This window comes from Geotrypetes seraphini, chromosome 1 (genome assembly GCF_902459505.1).
Source record: "Geotrypetes seraphini chromosome 1, aGeoSer1.1, whole genome shotgun sequence".
Lineage (NCBI taxonomy): Eukaryota > Metazoa > Chordata > Amphibia > Gymnophiona > Dermophiidae > Geotrypetes > Geotrypetes seraphini.
This window is the reverse complement of record NC_047084.1, coordinates 50,254,275-50,281,096: the sequence shown is the minus strand read 5'-3', so window position 1 is coordinate 50,281,096 and position 26,822 is coordinate 50,254,275. Positions and strand designations below refer to the sequence as shown.

General features: G+C 40.4%; 1 protein-coding gene across 1 annotated transcript in view; it reads left to right on the top strand.

The window, feature by feature from the left end:
- The first annotated feature begins 8,615 nt into the window (after nt 1–8,615).
- The window catches only part of IL31RA (interleukin 31 receptor A), an 85,139-nt gene continuing 66,932 nt past the window's right edge, over nt 8,616–26,822 (top strand). The window contains exons 1-4 of the mRNA XM_033957675.1: nt 8,616–8,841; nt 13,172–13,292; nt 21,305–21,462; nt 23,562–23,710. Coding sequence (XP_033813566.1) covers nt 8,616–8,841; nt 13,172–13,292; nt 21,305–21,462; nt 23,562–23,710 — 654 coding nt within the window. The remainder of the gene's footprint in view (nt 8,842–13,171; nt 13,293–21,304; nt 21,463–23,561; nt 23,711–26,822) is intronic.

The window sequence follows — 26,822 nt, the reverse complement described above, 5'->3', positions numbered from 1 at the left end:
GAAAATGAATTAAATAAATAAATAAAAGTAACCACTAACATTGTCGTTCTATAAAGTAAGTATTTATTACTAGCTGATGCCCCGGCGTTGCATGGGTATTTAATTATAGCAATAACACTGTAAATGGATTCAAATAAAGATACTTTATAGTGGTGAATGAAATTATTTTTTTACAGCTTTATAAAAAGTACAATATTCAAATTATAATGTGAAATATTTGACAAAATGAATACAATACAACTAACGCAAAACTTGATTATAAACAACATTTTTAGTTTCACCTCCAGGAGCAAGAATATATAAATTCTTGGGTGAACCCACCCTTGAGCAAGCAACATAGAGTTGTCCATGGGAAAAACAGGGGGATCTTAAATCCACTCCACAGTATGTAATAGTCTGTCCCTGTGATTTGTTGATTGTGATAGAGAATGCAAGTCACACTGGAATTTGCAATCTCTTAAACTGAAAAGGAAGATCTGTTGGAATAAGTGGCATCCAAAAGTTTCAGTATTGATTTAAACAACTCAATATGTGGAAACTCAGGTTGAAAAGAAACTCCATGCAGTTTTTTCCCGGTTCAGAATGGAACCTGTGTTCCTAGTTCAGCATATGTGAGTACTCATGTAATGTAATAACATTATGAACTGGGGTGCATGAAGGAAACAGTTACAAACACAGTTAGAACATACAAACACTATATGTATGGTGTCCGTGGTAGAATAGAAACGATGTCCCTAGTGGTTACAGTGTCATAGAAAGTGTTTTATAGTTGGAATTACTGTGAGAATGGCAGCTTTTTACATTTTTTCCATTGACATGAATGGGTGAAATCTGATTTTCTGTTTGTAGCTCCGCCCACGTGTGCAGGTGGACCGCGAGACCCCCAGAACATATCACTCCAGGTAGTGAGGGATCTGCATACCAAGTTTCGTTCAAATCGGTCAAGCCGTTTTTGAATTACTGTGAGAATGGCAGCTTTTTATATTTTTTCCATTGACATGAATGGGTGAAATCAGATTTTCTGTTTGTACCTCTGCCCACGTGTGCAGGTGGGCCGCGAGACCCCCAGAACATATCACCCCAGATAGTGAGGGATCTGCATACCAAGTTTCGTTCAAATCGGTCAAGCCGTTTTTGAATTACTGTGAGAATGGCAGCTTTTTACTTTTTTTCCATTGACATGAATGGGTGAAATCTGATTTTCTGTTTGTAGCTCCGCCCACGTGTGCAGGTGGGCCGCGAGACCCCCAGAACATATCACCCCAGGTAGTGAGGGATCTGCATACCAAGTTTCGTTCAAATCGGTCAAGCCGTTTTTGCGTGATCGCGGCACATACACACACACACACATACATACACATACATACCTCCGATTTTATATATATATAGATTACGTCTGAGTCTCCTTAACCCCTAATTGGGATTTCTTAAAAGCTATGTTTTTAAACTTTTGCGTAACAGTGTATATACAGTGGTTGCATGAATTTTGATAGGAAGTGAGTTACATTACATTAGTGATTTCTATTCTGCCTTTACCTTGCGGTTCAAGGTGGATTACATAAGAGTTGTTATGATAATAAGAAGAACATATTGTTAAGATATTAAGAAGTAATTAAGGAATAGTTTGAGCATTTTCTAATTTGTTAAGGACTAGTTGGTAATTGCAGGAGGAGTTCAGAGCCTGTTTGATTGTGTTATATTGGTTTTATATATTTTTTGAAGAGTAGGGTTTTGTTTCTTTTTTGAAGGTTTTGTAGTCTGTGGTCGAAGTCAGCAGACTGGTGAGCTGTCGGTCCAGTTTCGCTGCTCTGGTGGCCAGTAGGTTATCATACATTTTTCTTCTTTTGACATTTTTGGTTGGTGGGTGTGTGAATATTGTGTGGGTTCTCCTGTGTCTGGTTGAGTTTTGGGTTAGTCGATTTTTCCAATAGAAACATAGAAACATAGAAACATAGAAGGTGACGGCAGATAAGGGCCAAGGCCCATCAAGTCTGCCCACATCAATGACCCTCCCCTACCTCCCTTTGCGAAGAGATCCCACCTTTCGATCCCATTTAGCTTTAAAGTCAGGCACACTGCTGGCCTCAATCACCTGCCTCGGAAGACCATTCCATCGATCCACCACCCTCTCGGTGAAGAAGAATTTCCTGGTGTCGCCATGTAATGTCCCTCCCCTGATTTTCCATGGATGCCCTCGTGTTGACGTGGGTTCCTTGAAGAAGAAGATATCCTCCCCCACCTCAATACGGCGCGTGAGGTACTTGAATGTCTCGATCATGTCCCCCCTCTCCCTGCGTTCCTCAAGGGAGTAGAGCTGCAGTTTATTCAGCCGTTCCTCATACGGGAGATCCCTGAGCCCCGTGACCATCCGTGTGGCCATTCGCTGGACCGACTCAAGTCTCAGCACATCTTTGCGGTAATGTGGTCTCCAGAATTGTACACAGTATTCCAGATGGGGTCTCACCATGGACCTATATAATGGCATTATGACTTCGGGCTTACGGCTAACGAAACTCCTTCGTATGCAACCCATGATTTGTCTGGCTTTAGATGAAGCTTTCTCCACCTGAGTTGCAGTCTTCATGTCCTCACTGATGATTACCTCTAAGTCTCGTTCCGCTACAGTTCTCTCTAGGATCTCACCATTAAGAGTGTAAGTCTTACATGGATTTTTGTTGCCAAGGTGCATGACCTTGCATTTTTTGGCATTGAAGTTTAGTTGCCAGGTCTGTCTCCGTTTATAGCTTTGAAAAAAAGGCAGTGGAATTTGAAGGGTACTCTGGCTTGTATTGGGAGCCAATGAGTTCTACACTTTTGAAATTTGGTAGTTAAATGATTTGCTATAACGTGACATCATCGCGTTGACATCTGCGTCCCCCAGCTCTGGGAAGGAGATACGAGGTTCGTGTGGGAGCAGGGTGAGGCTGGAGTTTGACAGAGCCAAGTGTCCTCTTATGTTTTTGTTTAGTTTAAAAAAAAAAAAAAAAGAGGAAATTTGCTAACCCTAAGCATTCCTTCAGTTCACTCTGTAACACTTGAATTCATCAGGCATTCTGCATTTTTCTTTATATCACCCTCCCTCTGAATTGTTCTACCTGCTCCAATATGATTAGAATGATCCTTCCCAAAATTCTGTATGGCTTTAAAGACACATCATTTTATTACAGCCTTTGATGGACTGTTGATCAAAGAATACATTGAGCCAGTCTCTCCTTCATCTCCCAATAGCTTCCATGCTGATATGTTTTCTATTATTTAATGGCGTTTCATTCCATTTTATTTGTTTTTAAATTGCTTGTAAACTGCCTTTTTATGCTAGGCAGGAAAGATGGTATATCAAACTGACTAATACATAATAATAAACCATAAAGCACAGTTACTTACCGTAACAGGTGTTATCCAGGGACAGCAGGCAGATATTCTCATGAATGGGTGACGTCACCGACGGAGCCCTGGTACAGACCACTTTAAAAGTATATCGCCACTTTAAGTGTTTAGAAAGTTCGCAATAGCCTGAACCGCGCATGCGCGAGTGCCTTCCTGCCTGACTCAGGGCACGCGGTCCCTCAGTTAAGAAAGCCAACTAAGAAGCCAACCCGGGGAGGTGGATGGGATGTGAGAATATCTGCCTGCTGTCCCTGGATAACACCTGTTACGGTAAGTAACTGTGCTTTATCCCAGGACAAGCAGGCAGCATATTCTCACGAATGGGTGACCTCCAGGCTAACAGAGATGGGATGGTGGGAGTGTTGGCCTAAGAAAATTAATGTTGTAATACAGATTGGCCGAAGTGCCCATCCTATCTGGAAAAAGAGTCCAGACAGTAGTGAGAAGTGAAGGTATGAACTGAGGACCAGGTGGCAGCTTTACAGATTTCCTCAATGGGCGTAGATCTAAGGAAAGCAACAGAAGCTGCCAAAGCTCTAACTTTGTGGGCTGTGACAACTCTCCAGTGCCAGTCCAGTCTGAGCATAGCAGAACGAGATGCAGGCAGGCAGCCAGCTAGCCAGTTGGAAATCGTTCTCTTGGATATAGGATGCCTCAACTTGTTTGGATCTAAAGAGGTGAAAAGTTGGAGAGAGGTTCTTTGTAGCTTTGTCTGGTTAATGTAGTAGGCCAAAGCCCACTTACAGTCCAAAGTATGCAAAGCAGTTTCTCCAGCATGAGAATGAGGTTTAGGAAAAAATACTGGTAGAACAATTGACTGATTAAGATGAAATTCAGTGACAACTTTTGGAAGAAACTTTGGATGTGCACGTAGAACCACCTTGTCATGATGAAAAATTATAAAGAATGGATCTGCTACTAATGCGTGTAACTCATTGATCCTCCTCACAGAGGTAAGAGTAATAAGGAAGACCACTTTCCAGGTGAAAAACTTGAGATGAGATGTGGCCATTGGCTCAAATGGAGGTTTCATCAAACTGGAAAGAACTACATTAAGGTCCCAGACGACAGGTGGAGGCTTGAGAGGTGGTTTCACATTGAAAAGGCCTTTCATAAACCGGGAAACCAAAGGATGAACAGTAAAAGGTTTTTCCCTCAACTGGTATGTGAAAAGCTGTAATAGCACTGAGATGGACTCTGATAGATGTAGACTTGAGACCAGAGTCAGACAGATGAAGAAGATAATCCAACACCAATTCCACTGCCAAGGTGGTTGGATCAGGATGATGAAGAAGACACCAGGAAGAAAACCTAGTCCATTTTTGTTGGTAACATTGCTGAGTGGCTGGTTTCCTGGATGCTTCCAGAATGTGACGGACAGGCTGAGAAAGCCATAAGTCAGATGGATTCAGCCTGAGAGAAACCAAGCTGTCAGGTATAGTGATTGCAGGTTGGGATGTAGAAGTGATTCCTGATTCTGAGTGAGTAGAGTAGGAAATATTGGAAGAGGTATGGGCTCCCTGGAGCTGAGCTGAAGTAGAAGGAAGAACCAATGTTGTCTGGGCCACTATGGAGCAATGAGAATCATGGTGGCTGCTTCTCTCTTGAGTTTGAATAAACATGAGAGGAAGTGGAGGGAATGCATATAGAAACAGGCTTATCCAATCCAGGAGAAAGGCTTCTGGTGCTAGACGGAGAGGGGAGTATAGTCTGGAGCAAAACTGGGGCACCTGATGATTGTGAGGAGCTGCAAACAAGTCCACTTGAGGAGTGTCCCAGTGAGCAAAGATAGACTGGAGAGTTGCAGAGTCGATTCGTGAGGTTGAAGAATTCTGCTGAGGTTATCTGCTAGGAATTCTTCTCCCCTTGAATGTAGACAGCCTTCAAGAACAGATTGCGAGCTGTCGCCCAAGTCTAGATCTTCTGGGCCTCCTGACACAATAGTAGAGAGCCTGTGCCTCCTTGCTTGTTGATTGATTGTCCATGCAAAGGAGGAGGACTTGAGGCAGAGGAGAAGATGAAAAGCCTTGAGGTCAAAAAACATCGCTCTGAGTTCTAGGAAATTGATGTGGAATTTCTGCTCCCTGGTGGTCCAAAGACCCTGAGTCTGCAGGTCGTCCATATGAGCCCCCCAGGCATAAGGGGATGCGTCTGTCATGATAACCTTGTGATGAGGGGGATAAATGGAAAAGAGACCTTTGGATAGATTGGAAGAGGTCATCCACCAGTGAAGTGAATACAGAAGAGATGATGTCACATATATATATGTTGAGAAAGACGATACGTCACTTGAGACCACTGAGTAGCGAGAGTCTACTGAGGGGTGCGAAGATGTAGTCTTGCCAGTGGTGTGACATAACAGTAGAAACCATGAGGCCTAGAAGAACCATCATGTGTCTGGCAGAGATGGTTTGAAGAGGAAGCAATTGCTTACACAGACGGATGAGAGCCTGAAGGCGATCTGGTGGAAGAAGCGCTCTCATAAGAATGGTATCGAGGATTGCCCCCAATGAATTGTAGACGTTGAGTCGGAATGAGATGTGATTTGGGGAAGTTGACTTTGAATCTGAGAACCTGGAGAAAAGAGATGGTCTGACAAGTTGCTTGGACCACTTCTTGAGATGACACAGCCTTGATCAACCAGGCTTGAAAACTGTGCGATCGGAGAATGGTGGCCGCCACACTTAGGCACTTCGTCAAGACTCTGGGAGAAGATGCCAGGCCGAAGGGAAGAACCTTGTATTGGTAATGACAGCGATTGATTTGAAAACGGAGATATTTCCTGGAAGCTGGATGAATTGTGTGTAGGCTTCATTGAGATCCAGGGAGCATAGCTAGTCATTCTGATTGAGGAGAGGATATAGCAGGGCGAGAGATAGCATCCCGAATTTCTCCTTTACTAGAAATTTGTTGAGAGCCCTGAGATCCAGGATGGGTCTCAGTCCTCCGGTCTTCTTGGGCACCAAGAAGTAACAGGAATAGAATCCCTGCCCCTGCTGAAAGAGGGGAACTTCCTCAATGGCATTTAGCAGAAGAAGAGATTGTACCTCCTGTAGGAGAAGGGAGGACTGGGCAGGGGCCAAAACAGACTCTTATGGAAGGTTGTCTGATGGGAGAGTCTGGAAATTTAGAGAATAACCCTGCCAAATGACTAAAAAGGAAACAAATAATGACTAAAAAGTCAAAAAAGAAAACCGCGAAAGCAGGAAGGCAGCAAAAAATACCAAAAGACGTTGATGAGTGACTTGTTAGCACCGCGGAAACTAAGAAACTGAGGGACTGCATGCCCTACGTTGGGTGGGAAGGCACTTGTGCATGCGTGGTTCGGGCTATCGCGAACTTTCTAAACACTTAAAGTGGCGATGCACTTTTAAAGTGGTCTGTACCGGGGCTCCGTCAGTGACGTCACCCATTCATGAGAATATGCTGCCTGCTTGTCCTGGGATAAACAACTAATAGTAATACTTTGTTTCCAGGAAATCTAACTTCCAATCCCTGGAACCTTGATAACTACAATAGAGAAATGGTGATTAGAGTAATTACAATTAGAATCATTGTTTATATACTGCAAATACCTTTGCAAAACCAATAGGAGGAAATATTTTTTCACTTAGAGAATAGTTAAGAAGGGTTTGGACAATTTCATGGAGGAAAAGTCCATAGTCTGTTGTTGAGAGAGACATGGGGAAGTCACTGCTTGCCTTGGATTGGTAATGTGGAATGTTGCTACTCCATGGGTTTTGGTCAGGTACTAGGGACCTAGATTGGCTACCATGAGAACGGGCTACTGGGCTTGATGGACGTTTGGTCTGACCCAGTAAGGCTATTCTTATGTTCAAATATTAAGAGTGGAGATATTAACCACAATAAAAATTAAAACAAATAAAATGCCTAATTTCAATTTAGTTCACTTTTAACACATATTTACTTAAAAGGTGCCCTTCTAAAACTTTTACAATTAGTCAAAGAAGTAACATGAACTGGCAAATTTTTCCAAGATTTAGCAGCTTGATAGGCAAAAGTTGCAGTAAACAGTCTGGCATATTTCTTTAATCGGGAAACTAGAATGGGGATTTTGTTCTTAAATGATACATCCCAGCCACTGAAAAACATGGTAATAAGGTAATATAAATTGGTGCTTCTCCATTATCCCTCTTCCCTTTCTAAACTTGTGCAATATACATATTGACAAAAAAAAAAATTTCAGGAGGCATAGCAAGATGGTGGTCTGCACAGATGTTTGTGCTTTGGCTCTGGGTTTTCCTCCTAAGTTTAATAATAACATATTATCCCTTCTGAGTGAAAGGGGTAGGTGCATATATTTTCCTCTGAGACTTTGTTGATCCTTTTGGCTTAGCAGAAATTGGATGTTTTTGTGACTCATGGTCTGAGCATGGTGGAGCCTCCCTGCAGCTTGAAATTAAAAAAAAAAAATAAAAAATATATATATATATATATATAAAACGAGAATAAAGGTACATATAAAGACAGTTTGGAAAATATTTTTATTTATTAAATGTATAATTATTGTATAGAATGAATATAGATTTTGTGCAAATATATGTATGAGGGATCTTCAAAATGTTTCCGCACTTTTATTTTTTTTAAACACTATTAACTATCTCAAAAGCAAATTATATCACTTTTCCACATAACTATCCTGTTTTACAATACATTTTTCCAGCGTCCTACTAACTACTTAATGCTATCAGAAAAGAATGTTTTTAGTTGAGTGTGAAAATATGAAAGTGCTGAAACCTTTTGAAGAAACCTTGTAGATATGTTAAGAATTTTCTTGTCAACACTGAATTTTCCCTTGAACTGTTGCAGGAAACCAGGGACAGTGGGTATAAAATGTTAGGGGGGGAAACAAAACTGCAGGTGGTTATTACTGTTCTATGGACTGCATGCAATTTCTAGTTGAGCTGAGAGTATTGTCAGGAAAGCTGCTTCCTGATTTTGTCTCTGCAGTACAATCTTTTCACCTCCCTTTTATATAAGCAAAGAACATGGACATAAACGTAAATAAATAAATAGTAAGTACATAACCAAAACATCCTTCTCATATTAATTCCAATTTTCATTGTTTACAAAGTGTGAATTGTGCATTGGTTTTCAATGCTGATTTTGTTGTTGTTGGCGGTGGTTTATTTCCAGAAAGAAACCACCCTGGATTTTCTCAGATTATTCCTCAGAATCCAGTGATTGTGCAAGGATCAAACATAACTATGGCTTGTGTTTTGGATAAAAGTGAATTGTCTTACACAAATGCAAATCGCATCTTCTGGAAACTGGATGAGGAATTGATTCCGGAGGAATATTACATTACTGCCAACGAGTCTGTTTCCTTTGTAACCATCCTCAACTTCACTGCACAAAGACGCCATGTGAGATGCTATATTCATGCTATAAAGCACCCCCAACTCCTACAGCAAACTGAGCTCACATCTGGCAGTAAGTACATCAAACATAAATAGAAATTGTTCAATAGATTAAAACATAACTACTGAACAATGGGGTCCTTTTACTAAGGCATGCTAACCGATTTAGCGTGTACTAATCGATTTTGCACTCGCTAAATCGGTTAGTGTACACTAAATCAGTTAGCGCATCTTAGTAAAAGGAGCCCAATATTTGATGTCTTGTTGCTTTGACATGCAGTACAAAAGAAAACGACCCATACAATGAGCAACAGTGACAAATTCCATGGTTTATTCACATTTTGGCTGCTGAGTAATCAGTATAAGAAATATCAAGAGTAGTTTTATTTGCTCTATAAATAGGAAGTTAACGATTTCAATTTGCTTTTTAATTTAAGATATTCTTAGCTTGGTCAGTACCATGTAGACCAATGAAGCAAGGGAGGAAGGATATGGACAAGGACACGGGAAGAGGATGTAGGACAGGATAAGAACCTAAGAGTTACCATACTGGGACAGACTGAAGGTCCATCAAGCCCAGTATCCTGTTTCCAAGAATGGCCAACCCAGGTCCTAAGTACCTAGCTAGATCCCAAGTAGTAAAACAGATTTTATGCTACTTATCCTAGGAATAAGCAATGGATTTCCTCAAGCCATCTTAATAATGGTTTATAGACTTCTCTTTTAGGAAATTATCCAAACCTTTTGTAAACTCTGCTAACTAACTGCTTTCAGTACATTCTCCGGAAACAAATTCCATGGTTTAATACCTGTTGAGTGAAGAAATATTTTCTCCAATTTGTTTTAAATCTACTACTTAGTAGCTTTATTACATGTCCCCTAGCCTTGTATTATTGGAAAGATTGAACAAACGATTCACTTCTACCCTTTCCACTCCATTCCACTCATTGACAATGACACCTAGCTCTTTTTCCTGGGCAGTGACTCCAAATACAGAACCCAGCATCAAATAGCTATAGTTAGGGTTCCTCTTTCCCACATACATCATCTGCCATTTTGACGTCCAGTCTTCCAGTCTCACAAGGTTCTTTTGTGATTTAACAACTTTTAATAACTTTATGTCATTAGAAAATTTAATTATCTCACTAGTTATTCCCATCTCTAGATCATTGTAATAAATATGTTAAAAAAAGTGGTCCCAGCACAGACCCCCCCTGAAGGAACCCTACTATTTACCCTTCTCCATTGAGAATATTGACCATTTAAATCCACTTTCTGTTTTCTGTCTTTCAACCAATTCTTAATCCATAAAAGGAGATTACCTCCTATCCCATGACTTTCTAATTTCCTCAGAAGTCTTTACTGAGGTACTTTGTCAAATGTTTCTGAAAATCCAAATACACAATATCAACCAGTTCACCTTTATCCACATGTTCATTCTCAAAGCTATAAGCTGAAAGTACTGTTCTCACTTGTACTCGGTCCAACCAATGATGTTTCTCCTCCTGGCTTCATCAGAGTTTTAAAGGATCATACCTGCAAAACAATACAGAAATTATTGCCAGTTTAATACATTTACTTATTTATTTTAATAATTTCTATACCGTTTAAGGCCTAAATGGTTTATATAGTGTTACATACATAATATTGTAAAACAAAATAAAAATGGGTAAACATAAATAAGCGAATTCTAGGGAAATCAGCAGTAAAAAAATCAAACCCAGAAAAGGCCTGTACAGACAACTGTAAAAAAGTTCTCAAAGCCAGCAATCATGAGGAATCAATATCTAGAACAGGGGTAGGGAACTCCAGTCCTCGAGAGCCGTATTCCAGTCGGGTTTTCAGGATTTCCCCAATGAATATGCATTGAAAGCAGTGCATGCACATAGATCTCATGCATATTCATTGGGGAAATCCTGAAAACCTGACTGGAATACGGCTCTCGAGGACCAGAGTTCCCTACCCCTGATCTAGAAAAAGGCATTACGAAAAATTGAGTTTTAAGTAATTTCTTAAATTTGCCTTTTTCACCACATTTCCGAATTTGACTTACAAGTGAGTTTCACAATTTAATCCCTGCGCAGCAAAAAGTCATTGTGCTAGTCTCAATGTATTTAGGGTTAACATTTGTCTTTAATAGGGCTAAATTCTCAGAAATGTGAGATTGCTTCTTTCACTCAAAATATACATACTTTCAGTAGCTTTAGGGCTCAGCAAACATGGATGTTGGCCTCAGACCTCCACATTAAAAATACTTCCTGGATGGCATCATCTTACTCATGTAAACTGAAACTGGGAAGGTTTTCAGTTCTCATTTAATTGTTTGCATTGAGAGAAATATTGTTGTTGGGTTTTTTTTTGCATGCTTTTAAGGTTTGGTGGTACTTTCTTATGGGGTTCTTACAGTTCAGCCTGTTTTAATCCAGGTGAGATTTATGCCACCGCCTTTCTAATTTGTGAATAGCCAGATTGGTTTCCCTTCTTGCTGGATTAAAAGGGATTCTGATTCCTTTAGCTGGGAGATGACAATTTGGCACAGTTTTAAATCTGGACTGCTATCCCTCCAACCTTTCTCCCTAATTTTGGTTGAAGTTGGGTGTTGAAAAATGTTGAGCATAGTTCAGCCAGTGGTAAACCCCCAGGGAGAGTTGCTTATAATATGAAATGAAGTGAAAGCTTCCTTTCTCCAAACAAAATAAAGAAAATTGAAGTATACTGAGGATTGATGCCTCAACACAGACTGGAATGAAAATTTGTAAAAAAAATATTGAGTGGTAAATAAACAAAAAGTATATTATTTAATCTAAGTTGCAGGAGCCTGATATGAACACAGCCTAGTGTATCCAGTCTGCTCAACAAGGTGGCCAGAGCCGCCTCTGCCACTCTGTTCAGATCATAGTCATTCACTGGTGGGCATTTTGCCATCATACCAACTACATATAGGCAGTTCAATATAATGCAATCTTGGAACACAGAGGAAAGATAGATGGTGAACATGGTGAGAAAAGAAATGCTAAATGAACAGGATACCCTGAAAAGAGAGAAAAAAACAGAGAAAAGCAGAAAAGAAGCACTGGGACCAAGCAACAGGAAGAATAAAATGCTCAGACAACAAAGGCTAAAAAAATGTATTTTATTCTGCTATTTTTTTTTTGTTCAGTTTCTGATATCTTGTATTTCAGTTTATATTTTTCTAGCTTTGCTCTAAATGCAGAGTCTGACTTCTTGAGGCGTCCAGTTCATTTTTGTTTTCATGTTTCCATTATTAATTTGTAGTCATCCCACCCCAACCCCTGTCATCACTTGGGAAAGTTGGTATTATAGGGTCCCATTTTTAAATTTATTTTGCTTGAGGCTCATTCAATCATAGCTACACTATGCTACATAGCTTTCCTATACTAATAATAAAGACATTTTTAGCAGTTTCTTTGTTTGAGAGTGTTAGTAGATCTCCATGGATTGGATAGAATGAATACAGCTTAAATCCTACCAGTCCTGGGATTGGTTTGAGATATAGTAGAATTAGAAAAGGTACAGAGAAGGACAATGAAAATGATAAAAGGGATGGGACAACTTCCTTTTGCAGAAAGGCTAAAGCAGCTAGGGCTCATCAGTCTGGAGAAGTCAGCCCAGGTAAGATATGATAGAGGTCTATAAAATACTGAGTGGAGTTGAACGGGTAGATGTGAGTCACCTGTTTACTCTTTCCCAAAATACTAGGACTAGTGAGCGCACAATGAAGCTACTAAATGGTAAATTTAAAATAAACCAGAGAAAATATTTCTTCACTTTATATGTAATTAAACTCAGGAATTTGGTGCCAGAGAATGAAGTAAAAGCAGTTAGCTTAGCAGGGTTTAAAAAGGTTTGGATACCTGCCTAAAAGAAAAGTCCATAAGTCATCAACATAACATAACAATAATCTTATATACCACTACAACCTCACAGCTCAGCACGGTTTACAAGAAAGAGAACTGCACATATACAGTGAAATGACAATACTATAAAAAGGAATTAAAAGAGGAAATATAACAATAGAGTTACTAAAAATTCTTCTTAAAATGATGGGTTTTAAAATAATTTCCTGAAGTTTATGTAAGAGTAGGAACTGGAGATGGACTTGGGGAAATTCACTGCTTATTCCTAGAATAAGCAGCATAAAATCTGTTTTACTCTTTGGAATCTTGCCAGGTACTTGTGACCTGGGTTGGCCTCTGTTGGAAACAGGATATTGGGTTCGATGGACTTTCGGTTTGTCCCAGTATGGGAACTCTTATGTTCTTATGAAAGAAGAAATGTCTCCGTGGGTATATCATTTAAAATCATGAAACTGATCTAAACATCAGACTTCAACAAAGGTTTGTGACTATTATATAGCATTTTTTGTTTGCTTTGAAATACAGCTCCACCAGAAAAGCCAAAAAATATTTCCTGCATTTACTATGACCAGAAGAATTTTACTTGCACTTGGTTGTCAGGAAGAGATACTCATCTTCAGACAAATTACAGCTTGGTTGCAAGAAGGTATGGCACTTATAAATGTATGAGGAAAATATACCAAAACTGAGAGGATAACATTTAATCTTTTCTACTTTTTCTTTTCACACGGCAATGGAGTGACTCCAGAACAGTATACCCGTGGCTGATTACGTGACATCCTCATGACTCCATTGTTGTGTGTCTACTTTTCCTTTTGCCACCTGCCTCCTAGATCAGGAACTCCAAACTGGTGCTGCCCGATTTAAATCGATACACCGATTTGCTTCGGGTGAATCGATTCGAATCAATTTGTTGTTTTTTTGTTTTTTTAAAAAAATTGACCTCTCGATTCGGTGACTGACCCTCCCCCCATCCCTCTAAAGCAGGAGAGGCAGCACTGCCTCTTGATGGCCAGCCGCTGCCACTCCTGCTTTAGAGGGCAAGGGGGGAGGGTCAGTTGGGAAGTGCTGCAGTGTCTTCCAGCTTCCCCCCGGCCTCCCACTCTTACATTTACCTAATTATAGCGGCAGAGCAGCTTGCTGAGAGGATCGCCAGTGCTGTAGCGATCCTTGCAGGCTGCCATCAGCCTCCAGAGCTGTCAGAGGAGGGGTAGGACCGCGGCAGAGGGAACGACAGCTACAGAGGCCAATGACAGCCTGCAAGGATTGCTACAGTACCGGCTATCCTCTCTGCAGGCTGCTCTGCTGCTGTAATTAAGTAAAAGTAAGACTGGAGGCCAGGGGGGAACATGCAGGACTTCAGGGGGGACGCAGGCCTTCAGGGGGGTGCAGGTCTTCAGGGGAGCGTGCCCTGGTGTAGAAGTACACAGAGGGAGGGGGGGTCAAAGAAACGTGCATATGCCAGACTGGGGGGGAAGAAATAATGGCTTTAAAAACAGAGGAGAGGGAGTGAGATGGTAGACAATGGGATTTAGGGAGGGAAGGAACAGAAAGGGAGAGAAATTGGACACAAGGGATAGTGTGGAAGGGGGGTGGGGGATAGAAATACTAGATAGGAGGGTAGTTAGGAAGAGAAAGTGAGAACTCTTAGACCATGGGGAGGTGGGGAAGGAGGGAGAGATGCTGGATGAAAGGATAGTTGAGGAAAGGAGAGATGGTGGATCTGAGGATGGTGGGGCCATCACTGCAGCTGTGGGGATGAAGATGAAAAAAAGAAAGATGCTAGACCTCCGGGGGAGGGAAGGAAAATGAAAGGCGAGGACAAAGATGGAAGATGGATGGTTATCATGAAGAAAGAAGGAGACCCTGGCAAGCGAGTTATCAGAAGACAACCAAAACCTGGAACAAACATGATTTGAATAATGACCAGACAACAAAAGGTGTAAAAAATAATTTTATTTTCTGTTTTGCGATTACATTAAGTCAAATTTGAAATTTATATCCTGCCAGAACTGGTGTTAAACTGTGAACGTGAGCTAGGATTTAACAGAGAGAGGAAGTCTTTGTTTGTTTGTTTACACTACAGTGCCAGAGTGGCTAGGAGAGGCAAAGGGGGTGAAGAGGCTATAAAATAAACCCACTAGGATGTTTGAAAAAAAAACAAAAAAACAACAACACCCAATTGGGAAGGAAAATCGAATTGAAAAATCGATTCAATAGCTGAATCGAAATTTTTTTTCCTGAATCGGGCAGCACTACTCCAAACCTCTTAACTGACTTTCTGGTGGTCATGTTTCCCCAACCTCTCTCTGGTTCCCACCCATTCACCCCCTCTCCCCCAACCCTTTGGAAGCAGAGATCTTAAGGGGCAGAAGCAATCTCCAAACTGTTCCTGGCGTGGGCTGCAGTTTTTAAGATGTTGCTGGCTTAGCTGTACTCTCTTGTATACTGCTGGCTGTCCTGCATGTTTTAAAGAACTCATGCTACAGTTGTATGCAAATGTTTAGGCACCCTTGGTCAAATGGTATATTTTACCCAATTCTTATGTGAACAAAAGTTGACATGGCTTCTACATGGCACAAAGTTAAACAGGATGTCTCTATGCTCATTTTTATGCATAATTTCTGTTTGTTTGTTTTTTCATATTCAAAATAAAGAAAGCAGTAAATATGGCAGGTAGAAAAGTTTGTTTACTCTTTTATTCAGTAATTGATAAACGTCCAAAAGATGGATTAAAACAGCACTTGGACATCTTGTCAGAACTTCCAAGTGGGCATTTTAGAAAAGGACTTTTTAAACATCTTTCTGGTTGTTTTGTCTCTTGTGCATCTAAATATTAAAGGGGGGCATGTTATGGGTGGGCTTAGCACGTGGACGTTTTATAGTGATAAACATTTTATAAAACATCCAGGGCACAATTTGAACGTATAAGGGCCAAAAGGTTATCCAAACTGACCAGATGACCACTGGAGGAATGAAAATATGGCCCCCACACACTCCCTCAGTAGTCACTCCATGAAACAGTATATATATTTCTATGACAGCTGCAGATGCTATGGCTAGTCCTAATAGAGCTGCAACAGGTCTCTGGAGTAGCCTGGTGGGCAGTGCAGTGGACTGCAGAGAAGGGGGACCCAGGCCCATATGCCACCCTAACTAGTACACTTCTGGTGGAAAGTGTGAGAGACTATCAAAACCCAGCAAAACCCCACTGTACTGCCATATAGGTGATACCTTCAGGCATAAGGTATATTGGGATGGTAGACAGGTGGGTACAGTAGGTTTTTGTTGGAGTTTTGAAGGGCTTACCATATAATGTATGGGGGATCTGGTGAAATGTGTACCTGGTACCCTTAATGTGACATACAGCAGTACCCCTAGGGTGTCCCACTGCTCTGCTGGCATGTCTATGGCCAGACCATTAAAAATGCTGGCCCCTCCTATATGCAAATGACTTGTTTTGGACGTTTCTAATTTGTTCTTTTTTTTTTTTTTTTTTTTTTTTTTAAATAATGTCGAAAAGAAATCTAACTGAACAAAGGCCCAGATTCTGTATAGGATGCCCAGTCTCCATGTTACAGATGCCGGCTAGATAATCGGGTTATTGTAGATGTGGCCACTAAGCTTATCGCGGCAAGGGATCTCCCTGCTGAGATAAGTTTAGCGACTGTAACTGTGGCCGCCAGTTCACTCAACCCCCCCCCTTGAACGAATGCAGCAGGAGAAATACCTAATTCCTCCTACCCGGAACCCCTCCCCCCACCCCCTGAATGAAACAGGCAGGAGGGTGCCCAATCCCTCCTGCTGGAAACCCTCGGAAATCCCCACCGAATGAAACCGACAAGAGGGTGCCCAATTCCTCCTGTGGGAAACCCCACCACCACCCCCGAATGAAACCGGCAGGAGGGTACCCAGTCTCTCCTGCCAGAAACCCCTCACTGTAGATTCACCGTCAATGACCCCCACCCACCCAGACCCCCTTCCCCACCCCTCCTAATCCCCCCACTGTCCCCAGATACACCCTCTAACCTGTAATGATGGCCGGCTGGACGGGTCTTCAAGTTTCAAGTTTAATAGTTCTCTTGATTGATCGCTTAGTCAAATTTCAAAGCGATGAACAATTTAAAATACATTCATTAAAAAATACAGAATGAACAATACAATACATACTTTAAATAATAACATTGGGTTAAAAACTAAGACATCATTTAGGGAACATAGGGAAGGGAGGGAATGTGAAGGACAATTAGAAATAGTAAAGCAATATGAAGGAAACATACAATGGGAAGACAAATTAAAACCTAATTAAATAAAGTATAAACTATGGCCTAGGGGTTATTAAAAGCATCATTGAAAAGAAATGCTTTTAAGTTACTTTTAAATTTTCCTAGATCCTGCTCATTTCGCAAATAAATTGGGAGGAAATTCCAAGTCTGTGGGGCAGTCACTGAAAAAAATAAACTGCCGTCTAGTATTAATGATCTTAAGCGAGGGAATCGTTAATAGATGTTGTTCATTAGATCTTAATGTTCTGGTTGGATGATACGGAATTAATGATTTATATATAAATGCTAGAGTTTTGTTCAAAAGAGTTTTAAAGGTAAGTAAACAAAGTTTATATGTTATCCGGTGAATAACTGGGAGTCAATGCGCGTTTTTCAAAAGAGGTGTAACGTGGTCAAATTTTCTCGATTTGGTTATGAGTTTAATGGAGATATTTTGGATAATTTGGAGACGTTTAATTTCGTTTAATGATATTCCTTTAAAGAGAGCATTACAATAATCTATTTTTGAAATCACCAGAGAGTGGATAAGAATATTTAGTGATATTTCTTCAAATTGAACTCCGGAGAGGGTTCTCTGTTACTTACAATATGCCCAGGAGAAGAGGACGGAGTGCTGCTGCTGTCTCGCGGCGTCCCGAGGTTCCTTCTCTGGGCAACATTGAGCGGCTTCTGAGGCGAGTTCAGGAAGTTTCGCGAGCGTCGGAAGGCGGCCCGCTGAGGACACAGGGAGGCGAACCCGTAGTTGATCCTCTAGGGCACGGAAGCCCCGATGCAAGGGAGCCACCCCCACACTTTCAGGTTGCTAGTTCTCCCAGGGGTGGGGAAACCCCGGAGCTGGAGGTTTTCTCTCCCTCAGAGGCAAGTGTTAATCCGGGAGAAGGTTTGGAGGTTGGGGCTCAAGTTCAAGGAGCCCTAACCAATCTACCTGAAGAGAATCCAGCATTACAAGGGGGTGAAATCCAAGAGATAGGCCCTGAAGATTCTTTACAGAATGGTGAGCACTATACTAATTTACAACGTTCAATTTCTTTGGTAAAATCTGAAGTTGTAACCTTAGACTCACTATGGGATTTAATGGCTGATTTTGTTAAGTTTACTAAGCCTAAATTTCAATACTTGGAAGGGAAAATTACAGAACATACAAAAGAATTTAAAGATCTAAGAAAAGAACTATCTGACTCAAATAAAACCATTCAGAAAATTGAAAAAGAAATAATTACATCAAAACAGCTTCAAGAGACTTTGATTAAAGACAATACTAACTTGAGAAGGAAAGTTGAAATGCTTGAGAATAATTCTCGTAGTAATAATTTAAGGTTAATTAACTTTCCTAAATTAGAAATGGTAAATCCAAGAGAAATGCTTAAGAGATACTTGATGGAAATTTTAGAAGTATCAGAAGAAATGTTACCACCATTCTCACGTGTCTATTATTTGCCAATGAAAGTTTCTGTAAATCAACAAAAAGAATTGGCCCAACAAACTTTAAATGTTTCAGAATTATTGGAGACATCTGATAAAGACTTGGCATCACCAGCAACTTTGATTCTAACTGTGGCGCTTCCGTTAGATAAAACATGGTTATTAAGACTTTACTTTAAAAATAGACAAAAAATTTTTCTTGGTTGTAAAGTACAGATGTTTCCTGATCTTACAAGGGAGACACAGAAACGTCGCCGTGAATTTCTTCTTTTGAAACCTGGGGTTACTTCTTTGGGGGCAACCTTTTATTTGAGACATCCATGTAAATGTATAGTGTGTTACCGTTCTGTTAAATATGTATTCTTTGAACCATCTCAATTGACAACTTTTGTAGCTATGTCTCGTTTGGATGGAGAATCATCTAAACCCTAATATAATTAAGAAACTTTATTTCTCAGTGCTTCTGCTTTGAATATCTTGCAAAAATAATTTCTATAATTTTAATGCTTCGCTAATTTAAAATCTTGGTTCCTTTAGGAGGACTTGAGCTTAAATAGTTAAATAATACATGTTTTTCTTATTAGATGTTTAATTTCTTTATGATTATTTTGATATTATGACTATTGCTTTCTGTACAAGTGTTTAGCTTGATTTAAATTGAAAATTAATAAAGAAATAATAATAATAAAAAAAAAGAATATTTAGTGATTTTGAGCATAAGAATTTAGAAATAGATCGAATTCTGCGTAATCTATAAAAAGTAGATTTAACAATATTACTGATGTGATCGTGAAAATTTAGTTTGTTATCGAAAGTAACTCCTAAAATTTTTGTATTTTTAACTATTTGAAGGGGGACATTTTTTAAAGTAATAGGAGCAACGAGTTCAAGATTTTCTTTCCAAGGGAAAAACATTACATTAGTTTTATTGAAGTTAAGTGCAAGTTTATTTGTTTTCAGCCAATGATGTACTAAATCTAACTTTTCATCAATCTCTTGAATATCCGATATTTTATTAGTATCTATAGGATGCAGGAGATGGATATCATCTGCATATGCAAAAACTTGAAAACCCACGGATTGACATAAGGTGACTAGAGGGGCAAGAAAGATATTAAACAGTAATGGAGAAAGAATAGACTCTTGGGGAACCCCATAAGTAGTTGATGAAGATTTTGATAGTGAGTCTTTAAAGAAAACGGAAGAAGTGCGATCAGTTAAATAGGATACAAACCAAGAAAGAACTTGGTCTGAGATACCAATAGATTGGAGTCTGTCAAGAAGGAGTTGATGGTCAATTGTATCAAAGGCGGCGGAAAGCTCAATAGAGATTAGTACGTAGTGTTGATTGGTGGTGATCTAAGAAATATTGAATAGAGGTGGTCATACCAATTAATGAGAGTTCAGTACTGTGATGATGTCTAAAGCCAGTTTGGTTAGGATGCAGAGCATTGGTTTTTTTCTACAAAATCTGAGATTTGATTGAAGACTACCTTCTCTGTCATTTTTGCCAAAAATGGTAGAATAGCTATAGGTCTGAAATTAGATAGGTCTTCATTACTGACATTCTTATCTTTGATGATAGGTCGAATAATTGATTTTTTCCACGTTGCTGGTACCGTATTTTGATTCAAGCTCTCAGTAATTAAAGTATGGATAAAAGGTCCAAAGATATGAAAATAACACTTTAAGATGAATGGCGGAATTAAATCAGCAGTGGAACCCTTCAAATTGATAGATTTTAAAATGCACTCAATTTCTTGTAAACTAGGTAGCTTGAATTTAGAACATTTTGAGATTAATGATTCGGTATTGGATTGTTGATCATCATTTGTAACATAATGGTTTGCTAAAAAAGTTTTTCTAATGTTCTTAATTTTATCCATGAAGTAATCGGCAAGTTCCTGAGCGGAAGGAGAAGAACCATTCATTATGGACTGTTGTGTGTAATTTGAAGTTGTTATTGTATTTAATATTGAATAAAGTGCAGAAGAGTTTTTAGCTTTAAATATTTTATCTGAGTAGAATTTCTTCCCACTGTCTGTCTGGCAGGCCCGCCTCTGTTGGACTGAGGCGGGCCTGCCCCTTCCTGGTGTATTGTGGAATGTACCTGGGAGGGGCCTAAGGCCTGATTGGCCCAGGTACCTAAGGCCCTTCCCAGGGAGATCCCTTGCCGTGATAATCTTAGCGATCATGTCTACTTACAATGTAAGCTAGCATTTTGCTGGCCTACGTTGCACGTGTCTCCCGCTCGTCTAAGTTAGCCTAAGGCTACTTCCAGGGCAAACACACCCATACCTAGCCATAGGCGAGCTTAGGCGGGCATGCGGGCCTCCTTAGGCTCTTGGAGGTGCCACCGATGTAGGCGGCCTGCCTCGGAAGCTTTTTTATTAAAAAAACATGCATCCCGATTGGCTGGTTAGACAGCGGTAAGACGCCTACCACTGCCTACAATCGGGACGTCATTTATAGAATCTGGGCCAAAATGTCTAGCTGGGCTGTTTAAAAAAAAAAAAAAAAAAGTTAGACATCTTGCAGGTTAGTTTGGCCATTTCTTCTACGTAATATTTGGAAGTCTTGCAGGAAATGTCCAAAGTCAGACTTAGGGGTCCTTTTATTAAAGTGTGCTAACCAATTTAGTGTGCGCTAAATGCTAAGTTATCCATTATATTATATGAGCGCTTTAGCATTTAACGCACACTAAATCGTTTAATAAAAGGATCTCTTAGATATCCTATCAAAAATGGCCCTCCACGTGTCCTGTTTTTTTCCCTATGGGCCATATGGCCCTTAGCACACACTAATGTCTGTAGACTTTAGTAGTTGGGTAGATTAGATATGCTATAGAATCTTTACCTGCTGTCATTTTTTCTGTTTGTATATAATTCACACTCACAGTGTAGACACCTGCTCTGCACTCATTCTTTTCAGTTTCTTTCTGTGTCTGCAGATCATCTGATGAAATAATCTGCCATTCAAGCAGCAGCTCCTGTTTTTTCTGTTATCCAAATATCACTTTTAATTCAGGATATGAGATTGACGTGATTGCTAAAAATGCTGTGGGAGAAGTTCGATCTGATTTGGTTAAGGTGCATACACTGGAATTAGGTAATGTGCTGTCTGTTTCTAATTAAGATTTTATTCAGCTTTAGTGTTTTTATTACCTGTATGTATATTATATTCATTATGATTATTATTCTTGAACCATACCACTGAGGAGCTAATTACAACTATCCAAGCAGTGTACAGTAAAACCAACCTATTCCCATCTTCCACGCTCCAAAAAAGGTCAATCCTCTTTGCAGGGGATGTTCCCTGGCTTTGTTAGTTAATGGTGGATAATCAAATTGGGAGTAAAACTAACTAACTAAACCCCCCTTTTAAAAAGCCACACTATGCGGCAATGACATTGAAGCCCATTAATTCCCATTAAGGAGACTTCAGTGTGATTACCATGGGCTGCCACAGTAGTCAGCTTTGTAAAAGGGGGCTTAAAATGGTCAGGGATCCTATACTAAGAACATAAGAATAGCCTTACTGGGTCAGCCCAATGGTCCATCAAGCCCAGTAGCCCGTTCTCACAGTGACCAATCCAGGTCCCTAGTACCTGGCCAAAACACAAGGAGTAGCAATATTCCATGCTACTGATACAGGGCAAGCAATGGCTTCCTCTATGTCTTTCTCCAGAAAATTGTCCAAACCTTTCTTACAACCAGCTACACTATCCACTCTTACCACAACCTCTGGCAATGCGTTCCAGAGCTTAACTATTCTCTGAGTGAAAAAATATTTCCTCCTATTGGTTTTAAAAGTATTTCCCTGTAACTTCATCCAGTATCCCCCTAGTCTCTGTAATTTTTGACGGAGTACCTGTTCTACTCCACTCGGGATTTTATAGACTTCAATCATATCTCCCCTCAGCCATCTCTTTTCCAAGCTGACGAGCCCTAACCTTTTTAGTTTTTCCTCTTACGAGAGGAGTTCCATCTTATACTAGGGTTACCAGACATCTGAAAAAACCCAGACATGTCCTCGCTATTCCTGGACGGACTTTCCAAAACCTGGCAGTTTGTCCAGGTTTTGGAAAGTCCCGACGAGCTCCAGCCGCATCTGGAGGGCCTCTGAGCATATAAGGATTATGTCACACACACCCGCGCGTGCTTGAGGCCATCCAGACGCGGCTGGAGCTCATCGGGGAAGAAAATGAGGCTTTGAGGGGGCGGGGCTGGGGGGCAGAACTGGGCAGGGCTAAAGGCAGAACAAGGCTGGGATGGGGCAGAATGGGGCGAGACCGTGCATCTGGGTTTGTGAGGCTCCAAATATAGTAACTCTACCCTATACCATTTTTGTCATTTTCTTCTTGAATGGCTTGAAGCTCTTTTATATCTTAGTGAGATACAGCCTCTAGCAGGGCAGGATTAACCAATAGGCCAAGTAGGCATGTGCCTAGGGCCCGAAATGGTCAGGGGGACCCGATGAAGGAGGGCATCAACATTGTTTTTTTTCAAACGGCGATGGACCTCTCCAGCATCGATCGGCAACGCGGGCCCCCCCCCAATCAGCAAAGCGGGCCCCACCCCGATCAGCAACGAGGGGCCCCCCCATCGACAGAAAGTAAGACAAGTAAGCAACATGGGTAAGAAAGGCAATGGGAACTGTAATTGTGCAAGCGGTGCTGCTTGCCCAAAGCTTCCCTCTGATGCAGCTTCATGTTTCCGCCTGGGCCCATAGTGGGGCGGGGTGGGGCAGGGGGGCCTAGTGTACTTGTGTGCTTAGGGGCCCTCGACAAATTAATCCTGCCCTGGCCTCTAGAACTGAGCACAGTACTCTAAGAGAAGCTTCACCGATGACATGAACAAGGGAATAATCACCTCCTTTCTGCTGGTTATGCCCCTTTCTGTGGAGCCTAGCATCCTTCTGGCTTAGGCCATTGCCTTGTCACATTGTCTATGGGGCTTGGATAACTTCTGAACTGCTCTGACTCTAACGGATAGTGCCGCAGTCGTGCTAGTATTCAGTGGCATTACCTGCTTATTTGCTGCTGAATATTAGTAGTTGGGATGGTCAACATGATTTAACCTGCCTGGTTAAACTGTTTTGAACATCGACCTCTATAATCTGTTTCTCCAAATGTGTATGTTTCTTATGTGTGAAATCTTCAATGTAGTGTTCTACAATTTTTCTGTAGCTGTTTTGGTTAATTCCAGTGAAAACAGCACCTCCTGAACTGATTGCAGTAGAACGCATTGAAGGCAAGAAGCAAATGCTTACAGTAATCTGGGAGAGACCTCTGCTGGCACCTAATTCACTTTCGGTGAATTGCAGTCTTCGGTACAAAGCAGCAAACAGTACATGGGTAAGCAAGTTTAGACTATTTTACACTTAGGCCCAGACTCGGTAAAAGAACCACAGTTGAAGCAACATTTTTGACTGAGTTTCAAGGTGTCTACCATTGCCTAAAAAAATTGGCGCAGGAATTGCACCTCCATATGTGCTTTAAACCACCTAATACCACTGTGGGCGTGGCTAACTCTGGACGAGGCGTTAGGCGGCCTAAAGCTGCCTTCCCCAGTACTATACACACTGTACGCACTTCAGAGAATTATATGTAATCTGCCTCTTATGGTACCTTATGGCTGGTTATGTGCACAGGAAGAAGGCCAGAAGAACACTTTCAGGTAAATAGGGCAAATAGAAATTCTCCTTTTACCAGTACATTCTGGGTTCTGGGACATTGATCATGAGAGCCATAGGCAGCAGAAAGCTTTTTTGTTTGGGGGGGGGGGTCCAAAATGTTCCACCCCAAACCACACCCAAGCTTCACCCCAGAGCCTGCCTAAGCTCCGCCCCAGATCCCACCCCATAACTGTACTAATTGTAATACCATTTTTTTCCATTCATTTTTCATATATACACATACAATATAATCTTATTAACAACACATAATGGTTAACCACAAAATTAAACTACACAAAGCACACTGTATGCTTCTCAACATTCATTCCTACCACAACACCTGGTCTTGGTCACACATGCAGAACACAGCCCCTATGGAAATACAGGACTACAGACGAAAAGTACTAGAATATACAAACGAAATCCTAAGGTGCAAGACTCTGCATGCAGTACAACCCCAGAGAAATAGAAACAAATGCATTTCTTCCTCAACAATGCAAAATATAGACTGGCTGCAGATGTAAATTCTCAAAACTGACACATTCAATCACTAAATCGAAAATAAAATAATATCCCCTTCCTTTGATGTCTAATGATTTTAATTTTTCTAGCACAAAAATATAACTCTAAGGACAATAATATAGCCGATAAAGTACAATATATAATTGGCTAACACGCTTAATCCCTCGGGGAGGATGTCTGAACCAGGAAAAATAATACAAATAATTGTTTAAATAAAGGACATCAGTATGAGCCCTTAGTATACAAATGGGAGATTATGGCATGGGCTGTATCTCATAGGTGACCAGCAACAGACCAAAGTCTAAATGAGAATAGTCCTTTTCAAAATTGTTAAACCGGTGAGAATCCTCACACTCCCAATTTTAAATCCTGGTCAGACATACACATCGGGGGAGAAAGGGTGGAAAATGCACAATAAATAAATTAATTCCCAAGAAACCATCACCCTAGCTAAATGAAAATAGAATGCAAAGTGCAAAGTGCTCACAAACAATTAATGCTAAAATTCTCACACTTCTTTACATAATGTACTTAACAATTGCAAGATTCAATAAAGTTTTTTGTATGTAATTAGCTTAATAAAAACACCACTAAATGACGCTATTGTTATAAGATCGAAAGTCAAGAGATAATCAACAAAAGTTGCTAAAACAGGAAGATGCTAAAAACCCTTAAGATAAATAAATAAAGTACCTACAAAATTCATAAGAAGAGAATAAATAAGTGAATAAGCACAACCACAATTCATAAAGCAGACTAAAGAAAATATATATTGTGTATGGGAACTATACTTTCTCAAAATAGTTAAAGGAACACTTAAAAAATTCTATATAAAGTTCATGCTTTCTAACACCATAAAACCAAAAAAAAGTGTGAAATAAATCAAAGTGGAACCCTTCAGTTGTCCAAGTTCATCAAAAGTTCATGAAAGCATGAACACAATAATTCATAAATTCATAAATCCAATAGAAAAAATAGAAAAAAATTCATATCCATAGCACCATATGATTTATGTCCAAGGCGCCGTTTAATAAATGGTACCCCTTAGTGTGTAGCACTGCTTACTTTATAAAAAAGTTCCTTCGTAGCCACAATTCATAAAAAGAATACTTAGCTCAAATGCAAAAGATCACACAAAGAATAAATATTGCCACTCGACAGAACTCCATTTCGCCACCTTCGTCAGGAGCGGAGATTGCCAACAATAATGTAAGAAGCCGATATACACTATTAAGTACAAACTTCCCAAGCATATAACAATCAAAACGCTGGAAAAGAGGTAATGGCGTCTTCAGAATTTAAGAATGCCTTGGAGAACCCACAGGAACAATGCACCGTGTTAAACGTGGTGATGTAAAAAATAATGCCATCACGTAAAAAACGTAAAAGCTAAGAAAATTTGTGAATGAAGTTAATAAAATGAATGAAAAGCACTGAAAGTGCTGTAGATATTAAAGAAAAATCTTGAACGAAATAATAAAAATCAGAGAACCCCCCCCCAGAGAAAAAATGAAACATGTACCATACATGTCAGATAAAAATGACACAAAATAGAACCCAAAAATGTATAGGGAGGAAAAATATATAACTGCTGCCAAACCTCCCCAACCCCAAGAAAACCAACTGACAAGGGGGAGAGACAAGAAGAAACCTCAATCTAAATTAATCAGCAAATTGCACATAGTGTGAAACAGGAGAACCCTCAGTAACACAGCCACCCACTAAGGGAAAGGCTGTCACCGGCTGACACTCAGAAAGAGTGTAAACTGTGAAACATCCCCGGGTTCTTCCTGTGAGTGAGAATAAATCAAGTGCACCCCCAAAAAGTGCTACGTGTGAAAAAAGATTCTAGAAATCAAAAAAACACACTATGAGGTTAAGAAATTCTTGTCTCTACTCCTTGCCAGGGGGGCCAAACAAGGAAGGAAAGTGTCCAAATCTGTCCAAATCAGAACCAAGCCAGTCAATAAATGGAAGTACTTAGCTTCTTTAGACTGTAGAACAGCCAGCCGATGTGTAACATCATCCGTCCAACGGGACTCCGTTTCGGGGGTGCACACCCCCTTCCTCAGGAACAACTGGACTGTAATAAGACTGGTGATTCCTCCGGCGTGGCTTGGAAAGTAAGGCAGAAAATGGCACCTAACAGAGGGAAACGCCTCCAGATTTAAACTGCAGCCACTAGTATTATTGGATGAAAAAGTCAGATGACCAATTTCTTGAGGGAAGAGGTGGAAATTCCCTGAATACCAAAAAAGAGTAAAAAATGA